We start from the raw sequence: 12157 nt of genomic DNA on the forward strand, positions 1-12157 counted from the left end.
TTTGAAAAAGTCGGGTTTCGTGAAACCCGACCCGATCCTATAAAAAGAAAAGTCGCTCAACCCTATTTGGGACATCTAGAAGAATTAAAGTCCAGAGAAGAAAAGCTGGGCCCTAACATGAGTCCTGTGTCATCCAAAAGTAAAGCGTCCTGAGGTCACTCACGTGTGGGGGTTTCTCATCCATGGAGGGGCCTCACTCACAATTTTCCCTAAGAACACAGTCATGAATAAAGAATGGGATCTAAACCTCTGGCATGCACAACTGGTCCCATCATCCCATTATTTGGTGATGAACAATGCATTTTTAGTATGATGGAAACCATGTGACAAGGCAAAAAAAAAAAAAACTTGTGTCAGTCTCAAACCTTTTGGCCATGACTTAACCCCACCCAAAAGTTTCTCAGTTCTTAGCTTGCTGGACCTCTATGAGTATGACATTGTTGAGGGGGGACTATTGGGATAAACTTTACGGCCCCCAAACACATTAGATATCGACAGGACTGGCCAACCATCTCATGTGTTTGGGGCCTTCCGGCTGTCCCTTGACACATGATTTTGGAGGAGAAATGGATTTGACCATTAGTATTTCCGTGCCATCCTTTTGTTTTCAGGGGAGATAAGTTTCTGGCTGAGCTGTCTGATTGCGGCATTCTACTTTCACCTTGTTGAAAACCCATGAAGCTCGTTGAGTCTGGAGAAATAGTTGTGGTTCAGCCGACAGCTATCTCATGCGTCTGGCCAGCTGTAGTCATACCTGAATTGTGGTGCACGTGAGGAACATTTCCTCATTGCTTCCACATCCTCCAAATGCATTTGCTGAACACTTCATCTCTGATCCCGTATATAAGAGGACTGAGGAGTCTAGGCAAACACATAAAAATCAGGAAATTGAAATCAACCAAAATAATGACATACTCTCCATTGTATGACTCTGTGATCGAGGTCGAGAAGGACAGGAGACACAGTAGCAGCTGAATGGCATGAAGAATAAGGGTTCGACTGGCCTTTGAAGCCGAAGAACTCTTGGAATTAGTCTTTCGAGCTATGACGATGACTCTTATGTAGGTGAAAAGAATGACAAAAGCCACCAGAATTAGGCTACCGATGAGGGAGATGGACCTTATGCTAGCCTGCAGAGGTTGTACTATGAGGGACTCCTGCCTGCATAGGAGATCTTGGAAGAAAAAACTCCTCTCAACCGATACAATCAAAACTATAAAATCGGCAATGGTAGGAAGCAGTCCGACAAACCACATGACTGCAATGATGAAGTAGGATCTTTCAGTTGTACAAAACATGACATGTCTCAAGGGGAAACAGATGGCTATGTAACGCTCCAAAGCCATGATGGCAAGGTTATAAGGAGTCACCTTGAAGGTAGCAGTGGCAAGAGTGACCATGATGTAGCAGATGGTCATCGGGATGTATATAACATATGTATAGAACATGGAGAGGAAGATCCCTGCAACTAGAAACAATGTATCATTGATGAGCATGTGGGCAAAGAGGATATATCGAGGGTTCTCCTGGACGTGAGGCGTGGTGAAGTAGGCGATCAGAAGAACGACAATGAAGTAGACAAAGAAGCAGAAGAATAAGAATGTTAAGAGAATAAATATTGTATTCAGAGCCTCGTGCGCCCTAGAGTCCTGGAGAGTTAGCTGGGTCATATAAGAATCGATGCTCGTTATATTCATGCTGAGTCTGGAGAAACGATGAGCGATTGAACTTTTCACACTAGAAAAAAACATAAAACTTTGTTTCTCATAAGTCAAAACATTCCAAATTAATTCTACTGATCAGAGGGCCCAGATGATTTCCCTGCCTGGGCAAAACCTGTGAGAACCGTAAAGATCCATATATAAGAGTTCAATGTCTTCAACCTTAAACGCTGTCCCACCATGAACAGGGCGCTACTTTGCTACTTCAAAACTATTGGTGATGTGCTCAAAGGCAAAACCTATTTTTGGGATTGCATGGATCTTTAATAGGATTGACACAGGGCCACTGAAGTCTAACCAAGGTCCTAGTGCCCAAGGAGGCCCCAAAAAGACACCATTCTAATAATAGACACTTAGGAGACCTAGACCCGGTTGTAGATTTTAGAATGGAGCTCAAGACCTTTATGTTACACTTTTAGATTGACCATTTCTTTAACAATTGCGGAGAAATTAAAATTAACCTTTCACCAAATTTTCATGATGAAGTGGACACACAATGTATTATTGGCTGAAGAATGGAATAAAAAGTGTTTGTACATGAACCAGGAAGCTCAGCATTCTCACTACTGTATACATATCAATCAATGAAATATTAACAGGGGCGTAACTATAGCGGTCGCAGCAGTCGCAGCTGCGACGGGGCCCGGACTTCCTAGGGGCCCGCCCATCCGTCCATGGACAATAGCGAAGAAGGAGAATGAATGACAAAATGTACAGAAAAAAATATACATTTGCACTGATACATATCAAAGCATGGTTGTCCATCTTTACTATATTTCCACATTCAGTTCATGAACCAGGAAGTCCAGTCTGAGCAATGCTGTAGATCCCAACCAGATAAGCTGATGAGACTGGATTAAAAATACATATACAGTCATGCATGTATACAATAGCAATGTGCATCCTGAGCTTTCTGGTTCATGTACATAATGTTAGACATAAAATAGACTACCACACATGTATTGTTATGTATCAGGGTACATTTATATTCCATTCTTGGTCAATGGGTACAATTATGAATTTCATTGTGTAATGTATCATCAGCTTATCTGGTCGAGATCTATGCCATTGTTCATCCTGAGCTTAGATGTTGACCTCTGACCTCTGGACAGACAGTTGGGGAAGGGGCAGGAAAGCAGAGCTGACAGTTCTGTGAGAGGAGGACAGCTGATAGAGGGGTTTGTAATATGGCACATCTAAACTCAGTTGTGCTGGTTCTCTCCCACATCAACATCAACCGTCATCTGAAAGGTGTTAGCCACCTACGCTCTATACCCAGCACAGTCCAATCATACCAGAGGTGAGACCAGGAGATCAGTTCTGTATCCTTACATCTGATACATTGAGAGGCCTAAGATATGGTGGGGTGTATTCTCTCTATATGATGTTGCTGCTTGCTTGTGTTTGGGTAGAGAGAACTCATACGACAAAAACGCATGGTTTGAATATTGAATAATCGCAATATGTTATTTTAAGTCAACAAATATAAACCATGTGCATATTTTTTGGATTAATATGGACCTATCATTATAATACATGACTGATCAATGGGAAAAGAAAAAGATTTTAAAGGGCAAACAATATACTTTATTATTAAGCAGCACGGTGGCGCAGTGGTTAGGCAGCACGGTGGCGCAGTGGTTAGCACAGCAGCCTTGCAGCGCTGGAGTCCTGGGTTCAAGCCCCACTAAGGACAACATCTGCAAAGAGTTTGTATGTTCTCTCCGTGTTTGCGTGGGTTTCCTCCGGGTACTCCGGTTTCCTCCCACATTCCAAAGACATACTGATAGGGAACCTAGATTGTGAGCCCCAACGGGGACAGCGATGAAAATGTGTGCAAACTGTAAAGCGCTGCGTAATATGTTAGCGCTATATAAAAAAATAAAGATTATTATTATTAAGACAAGGATTAACAGCTGGTGAGGGGAAGAGGGCAAAGTGTGATATAATATATTACATATCACAGAATTCATGCTGCAATTAAGGAAGCACAAAAACCTGGGCAAGTGGTTAGGCGGAATATATCACATCACCCTATGTATACACAAATCATGTAATAGATACATCTGTTATAATAATGCTGGGTGGTTGGTGAGAAACAAATCACTGCATCACATAGGGGGAATGCCACTGAAAAAAGGCATCCATAGATTACCATATACATAGCTATTCTGTCCATGCCCACTGAAACGGACTGACAGCTATTCAATCTCCGCATGCACAGCCTGACTGAGCTGCAGCTTGTAGTGAGCAGCGGGAGATCTCAGCAGGGTGGAGAGACCTTGAAAAGCTGCCAATCAAGCAGAGATTAAATTGAAACTTTCAAAAAAGATAACACATTAGTCTCATCAGGTCTAAGAAATCCATTTAGTGAGATATATGGCATTTATTGTGAAATCTGGTGACTGATCCACCTTAAAGAGATTATCTATTCTGTCCCATCCATATGTTCGTTTTCACATATATTCACTACAGGCACCTACTCACACACCTTTATACGATACACTCACGTCTATGCATTAAATACAAGATAAATATAGCAGACACAAACAATACATACATATACATATAATACATACAAATGGAAATTATGGTCACGTGTATGTTGTAGATGCATGCACACAATAATTTTTTTCTCTTCTCCTTCCCACATTCAGAACTGTAGCAGCCATAACTTTACAGTTTTAAGTAAACATCAACTTTTTTTCGGCACCCTGTTACCATACTGTTACTTTTATGTGAACTCTTATTATGGGTTAAATGTAGGAAAAGGGAACATTATGCTTGTAAAGTAAAAGATTACTGTTTAACTCTTTTGGTAGAGTAAATCCTCTCATACACAACAGTTTAGCCTGTGGCTCACTATTAGAGTTTCTGCCATCCTTGCCATGACTAGAAATTCACGTTGCATTTGAAATGCGTTTTTTTAATTCCAGTTTTAGATGTTGGAATTTTAAATAAGGGAAGAGAAAATTCAATGATTTTTATTGCTGTGACTTGGAACATTTTTTGCAATTTTTCCAGACCAGATATAACAATGTGTTCACCCCAGTTTCCTGTTTCTGGGCTGCAATGTGCAGAGACTACACAGGACATGTGCTGAGATTACCATGTGCTGAGTATATAGAGAAACCAACATAACTATCGGCATGTTTCAGCTTTCTACAGAACCTGGTGAAGCTGAATCGGCTGCTCATGCAGTATGTCCGCCACTGCTCTATATCCCCCTGGTCTCTGCCACCAGACCCTCATTGATTTCATTTCCAAAGGTATTCCTAACTATAAGGACAGTAACAGTAAGACGTACAATATTACAGCACAACATATTAATACACGGCTGTTACTAAAGTCTTACCGACATTGTGCTTTCCAACAGAACCAGTTACAAAACATTTCATAGAACTGTTCTTATATTAATAATATTTTTTCAAAGCGCTCCGACTCCATAGCAAATTTTTAATATGCAAATGGAACTATACAAGACCAAGTGAGTGACAGGGTAAAACATCCTGCGCCAAGGGATCACATGGTACAAGGAAAAAGGGAAGATGGCCGTGAGGGTAGAAGCTGCTCACAGGCAGTAGGTTATTGTAGGATTGATGGAAGAGATGGGTTCCTGGGCTTCCATTGCAGATGATTGTGACCAGCTAGGGTAATGAGTTCCAAACTGTCAGGAAAGTGTGGGAGAAATCTCAGAGGTATTTTTTTATGACCAGGAAGGTGGAGAACATAGAAGAAGGCCTTATGAGGACCATTGATTGCGTGTGTGTAGGCAGTAGGAGGTTAAGTCAGACTTGTACAGATGGCACAGCCATTTACTGTAATAAGTCATTGGGCAATAGGGAGACAGAGACGGGGGAAAAAGAGGAGTAATGAAGGGAAAGGTAAGGTAGGCGGAAGGCAGAGTTGAGGATGAATTGGACATGTAGAAAATGGGAGGTCACAGAGAAGAATGTTGCCGTAGTCTAGGTGGAAGATGATATGGGAATTTGGTAAAAAATAATTCTTGACTCAAGTCTGAGAAAAAGAGCAAACTCTAGAAATATCATTAACTTGGAGGCGAAAGGAGGTGGCGCTTCATTTGTAGGACAAGTTACCCCAAAGCATCCAACATAGGACACTGCAGAAAATATAGAAGCCATTACAGTTTCTGGCCTCTGGACACGGTAGAAAGTTAATAAATTCAGTTTTTACGTGTTGAGTTTCCGAAAGGAGAAGAAGGAGGAGGATATATGTAATTGACATACAAAGCCATCCACAATCTGTCTCCTCCATACATCTGTGACATGGTCTCATGGTACCTACCTACACACAACCTCTGATCCTCTCAAGATCTCCTTCTCTACTCCCCTCTTATCTATTCTTCCCACAACTGCATCCAAGACTTCTCCCGTGCTTCCCCTATATTCCGGAACTCTCTACCCCAACACATCAGACTCTCGCCTACCACGGAAACCTTCAAAAAGAACCTGAAGACCCACCTCTTCCGACAAGCCGACAGGATCCTTGATGCAAACAACTGGCTAAGACGATGGTGCAGACAACAAGGATTCGGATTCCTGGACCACGGTGTGAATTACTTGTACGATGGACTCCTCGCCAGAGACGGACTACACCTCAACAAACCTGGGAAACACACATTCGCCAGAAGACTCGCTACACTCATCAGGAGGGCGTTAAACTAGAAGAAGAGGGGACGGGAAGAAAAACATTAGACTCGAACAAAGACGACCCAGGAAAACATACTCAGAAGGGAGGTAAGAACATTTCTAAAACAATCCACAGTGAGGAGATTGGAACAAAACAAAATCCTCTAAACTGCATGCTCGCAAACGCCAGAAGCCTGACAAACAAGATGGAAGAACTAGAAGCAGAAATATCTACAGGTACCTTTGACATAGTGGGAATAACCGAGACATGGTTAGATGAAAGCTATGACTGGGCAGTTAACTTACAGGGTTACAGTCTGTTTAGAAAGGATCGTAAAAATCGGAGAGGAGGAGGGGTTTGTCTCTATGTAAAGTCTTGTCTAAAGTCCACTTTAAGGGAGGATATTAGCGAAGGGAATGAGGATGTCGAGTCCATATGGGTTGAAATTCATGGAGGGAAAAATGGTAACAAAATTCTCATTGGGGTCTGTTACAAACCCCCAAATATAACAGAAACCATGGAAAGTCTACTTCTAAAGCAGATAGATGAAGCTGCAACCCATAATGAGGTCCTGGTTATGGGGGACTTTAACTACCCGGATATTAACTGGGAAACAGAAACCTGTGAAACCCATAAAGGCAACAGGTTTCTGCTAATAACCAAGAAAAATTATCTTTCACAATTGGTGCAGAATCCAACCAGAGGAGCAGCACTTTTAGACCTAATACTATCTAATAGACCTGACAGAATAACAAATCTGCAGGTGGTTGGGCATTTAGGAAATAGCGACCACAATATTGTGCAGTTTCACCTGTCTTTCACTAGGGGGACTTGTCAGGGAGTCACAAAAACATTGAACTTTAGGAAGGCAAAGTTTGAACAGCTTAGAGATGCCCTTAATCTGGTAGACTGGGACAATATCCTCAGAAATGAGAATACAGATAATAAATGGGAAATGTTTAAGAACATCCTAAATAGGCAGTGTAAGCGGTTTATACCTTGTGGGAATAAAAGGACTAGAAATAGGAAAAACCCAATGTGGCTAAACAAAGAAGTAAGGCAGGCAATTAACAGTAAAAAGAAAGCATTTGCACTACTAAAGCAGGATGGCACCACTGAAGCTCTAAAAAACTATAGGGAGAAAAATACTTTATCTAAAAAACTAATTAAAGATGCCAAAAAGGAAACAGAGAAGCACATTGCTAAGGAGAGTAAAACTAATCCCAAACTGTTCTTCAACTATATCAATAGTAAAAGAATAAAAACTGAAAATGTAGGCCCCTTAAAAAATAGTGAGGAAAGAATGGTTGTAGATGACGAGGAAAAAGCTAACATATTAAACACCTTCTTCTCCACAGTATTCACGGTGGAAAAAGAAATGCTAGGTGAAATCCCAAGAAACAATGAAAACCCTATATTAAGGGTCACCAATCTAACCCAAGAAGAGGTGCGAAACCGGCTAAATAAGATTAAAATAGATAAATCTCCAGGTCCGGATGGCATACACCCACGAGTACTAAGAGAACTAAGTAATGTAATAGATAAACCATTATTTCTTATTTTTAGGGACTCTATAGCGACAGGGTCTGTTCCGCAGGACTGGCGCATAGCAAATGTGGTGCCAATATTCAAAAAGGGCTCTAAAAGTGAACCTGGAAATTATAGGCCAGTAAGTCTAACCTCTATTGTTGGTAAAATATTTGAAGGGTTTCTGAGGGATGTTATTCTGGATTATCTCAATGAGAATAACTGTTTAACTCCATATCAGCATGGGTTTATGAGAAATCGCTCCTGTCAAACCAATCTAATCAGTTTTTATGAAGAGGTAAGCTATAGACTGGACCACGGTGAGTCATTGGACGTGGTATATCTCGATTTTTCCAAAGCGTTTGATACCGTGCCGCACAAGAGGTTGGTACACAAAATGAGAATGCTTGGTCTGGGGGAAAATGTGTGTAAATGGGTTAGTAACTGGCTTAGTGATAGAAAGCAGAGGGTGGTTATAAATGGTATAGTCTCTAACTGGGTCGCTGTGACCAGTGGGGTACCGCAGGGGTCAGTATTGGGACCTGTTCTCTTCAACATATTCATTAATGATCTGGTAGAAGGTTTACACAGTAAAATATCGATATTTGCAGATGATACAAAACTATGTAAAGCAGTTAATACAAGAGAAGATAGTATTCTGCTACAGATGGATCTGGATAAGTTGGAAACTTGGGCTGAAAGGTGGCAGATGAGGTTTAACAATGATAAATGTAAGGTTATACACATGGGAAGAGGGAATCAATATCACCATTACACACTGAACGGGAAACCACTGGGTAAATCTGACAGGGAGAAGGACTTGGGGATCCTAGTTAATGATAAACTTACCTGGAGCAGCCAGTGCCAGGCAGCAGCTGCCAAGGCAAACAGGATCATGGGGTGCATTAAAAGAGGTCTGGATACACATGATGAGAGCATTATACTGCCTCTGTACAAATCCCTAGTTAGACCGCACATGGAGTACTGTGTCCAGTTTTGGGCACCGGTGCTCAGGAAGGATATAATGGAACTAGAGAGAGTACAAAGGAGGGCAACAAAATTAATAAAGGGGATGGGAGAACTACAATACCCAGATAGATTAGCGAAATTAGGATTATTTAGTCTAGAAAAAAGACGACTGAGGGGCGATCTAATAACCATGTATAAGTATATAAGGGGACAATACAAATATCTCGCTGAGGATCTGTTTATACCAAGGAAGGTGACGGGCACAAGGGGGCATTCTTTGCGTCTGGAGGAGAGAAGGTTTTTCCACCAACATAGAAGAGGATTCTTTACTGTTAGGGCAGTGAGAATCTGGAATTGCTTGCCTGAGGAGGTGGTGATGGCGAACTCAGTCGAGGGGTTCAAGAGAGGCCTGGATGTCTTCCTGGAGCAGAACAATATTGTATCATACAATTATTAGGTTCTGTAGAAGGACGTAGATCTGGGGATTTATTATGATGGAATATAGGCTGAACTGGATGGACAAATGTCTTTTTTCGGCCTTACTAACTATGTTACTATGTTACTATGTAACCTGCAGTGCTCCTCGGTCTACTGAACTGCTGCACAACCAGCTCTACCCTCTCCTAGTGTATCCTCACCTATCCCCTGCTGACTGTGAGCCCTCGCGGGCAGGGTCCTCTCTCCTTCTGTACTTGTGTGTGCATTGTATTGCTCAGGTTGATTGTACTTGTCTATATATTTTTCCCTTTTTTCACATGTAAAGCGCCATGGAATAAATGTCGCTTTAAAAAATGTATGATAATAATAATTGACGCTCTGAGACTTTGCACAGCATAGAGGGAACGTCTAGGCACAGAATTTGTTTTATTATTGCTTCTAGGGGTGTAAGAAAGACAAATACACCCAACAGACCTAGAAAAATTTAGCAAATCTATCATGCATCGTGTGCAACATGAATTTGTCATATTTTGAGCCATTTTTGGGACCATTCACCAGCCCTTTTAGTAACCATAAGATACATCTAATGTCTGTTGCAGCTGTTAAGATCTTTCTGATTGCTAATCACTTACCACACACAAAAAAAGTTTTCTTTGTTTTTCCTTTTCAGATATTCAGTTGTGTATCTGCTCTGTTTTGTCCATATCAGGGGATATCATTAATAGTGGGAATGTCAAGGTATTTGGCAGATCCTCCAATACCTCCCTGAACGCAGCTCCTATATATCATCGCCAGGTGTCCCGGAGGGCAGGGCTGTTATTTCAGATGACTAGATTAATAGACCTCAAAATAAACAGGACAAGATGATGTTAATTAGCATTTTCCTGGGATTTGAAGGTCATCACTGAGCACGTTGCATCAGTCCATTAGATTATAATAATTTCAAAAATAAACATTCAAGATTCAAGAAATATATACATTTTTAAGAGTGAGGAGAATTAAGACCAACATAAATTCCACTAGCAAAGCAACCAGACTTCTCAATAAACAGAGACCAAAGACAATTTCTAGTGACCGGATGCCTCAAAAAAATGGCACATGAAAATTTGGACCCTCCAACACCTGGAAAACTACTTGCCAAATCTGATAGAGGAGAAAAGAAGGGTCACCATTAGGGATGAGCAAACCGAAACTGTAAAGTTCGGGGTCATACAAGGCACCTTTTATTCAGTACCAGCCCCCAAACACTGACTGGAAATTTGGTTTTCTGTTGTGGTTCGTATGCTGAATAAAGTTTGTTGAAAGGCTGCAGTGCAACCAATCAACAAGCCATTACAGCCATGTAAAGTATCGACATAGCTGTGATTGGCTGGCGCACCACGTGACCTGCCCTGTATAAATGATAAATCACGGGTGCCACCGCTATTTTGCTCTGCCAATGTAGGGTCAGGAAGTGTCTGGAGTGAGGGACAGTATTTGGTTGTGTGTGTGCACAGTTTTCCAAAATGCCTCTCTGTGGGCACTCTGCATCCGTGCCTACAACTATTTTTTTTCCATTCTGCACCTTTTTCTGTGGGAGCAGTGTGCCTAAAACCAATTTTGTATACTCTGCACCTGTGTCTGTGGGAGTAGTGTCCGTAAAAACAAATTTTTCTACTCTGCACTTTTGTCTGTGAGAGTACTGTGCCAAAAAGTCTGTGTTTGTACTCTGCATGCATCTCTGTGGGAGTACTCTGAAAAAAGACTGTGTGGGTGTACGTTGCAAAAAAGCTTTTGTGGGGGTACATTGCAAAACTGCCTTGTACTTGTACTTGTACTCCGAAAACAGCCTGTGTGGGTGTACTCTGCAAAATAACCTTTTTTTTATATATTTTTTTGTGTTTTACTTTGGGAAACATTGGGAATGGAAAATAGTACCAACAAACTGCGGTGTCGTCTAACAATGGCTGGGAAAGACTGGTATACTTCTCTATTCTGCTAAAGGAACGGACAAGTCCTGTGGGATTCACGCCTGGTTCATTGTAATGACTGTGAGCTTCCCTACTTTGGCTGTGGACAGGCACATGCATCTGTCTGTAATCACATCTCCTGCCGTGCCAAACACACATTCTGACATTACACTTTCCGCAGGGCAGGCCAGCACCTCCAAAGTGTAAGGGGCAAGCTCAGGTCATGTATCTAATTTTGGAGACCCAGAAGTTAAATGGGGCAGACCCATCTGTTAGTACGTGGAGGCTTGTGGACAGGGCCGGCTCCAGGTTTTTGAGGGCCCCGTGCGAAAGAGCCTCAGTTCCCCCCAACCCGTTATATGCCAATTTTTGTGACCTACTCCGTCTTCCTCAGTTACCAGTAGGCATTTTATTGTTAGCTGAACAAAGAAAAAAGCTGCAAGGAAAAAACTGCATACATTGAATATGAAAATTTTTTAATGGAAAACTTTTTAAAGTAAACATTAGAAAGTATTGAAGTAGAACATTTGTAAAAACTGCAAAATGGGTAACATATAGCATAGCCACATAGTATATAGCATATGCATGTTGTATATAGCACAGCCACATAGTATATAGCACAGCCACGTAGTATATAGCACAGCCATGTAGTATATAACACAGCCCACGTAGTATATAACACAACCCACGTAGTATATAGCACAGCCACATGGTATGTAACACAGCCACGTAGCATATAACAGCCCACAGAGTATACAGCACAGCCACGTAGCATATAACACAGCCCACATAGTATATAGCACAGCCCACATAGTATATAGCACATCCCTCATAGCATATAACCCAGCCCATGTAGCATATAACACAGCCCACGTAGTATAAAGCACAGCCCATGTGGTATAA

The 12157-nt window shown here is 41.5% G+C and overlaps 1 protein-coding gene across 1 annotated transcript; it reads right to left on the bottom strand.

Annotated features, from left to right (window-relative positions):
- Positions 1–785: 785 nt before the first annotated feature.
- Positions 786–1697, bottom strand: LOC138671802 (odorant receptor 131-2-like). The gene has a single exon (XM_069759938.1). It carries the CDS (start codon positions 1695–1697, stop codon positions 786–788), a length of 912 nt encoding a protein of 303 aa, XP_069616039.1.
- Between the last annotated feature and the right edge of the window lie 10460 nt (positions 1698–12157).

The sequence above is a fragment of the Ranitomeya imitator genome, chromosome 3 (genome assembly GCF_032444005.1).
Source record: "Ranitomeya imitator isolate aRanImi1 chromosome 3, aRanImi1.pri, whole genome shotgun sequence".
NCBI classification, from domain to species: domain Eukaryota; kingdom Metazoa; phylum Chordata; class Amphibia; order Anura; family Dendrobatidae; genus Ranitomeya; species Ranitomeya imitator.

Excerpts from the sequence above, each read along its gene's own strand:
- LOC138671802 (XM_069759938.1), bottom strand. The coding sequence starts at position 1,697 with ATGAATATAACGAGCATCGATTCTTATATGACCCAGCTAACTCTCCAG.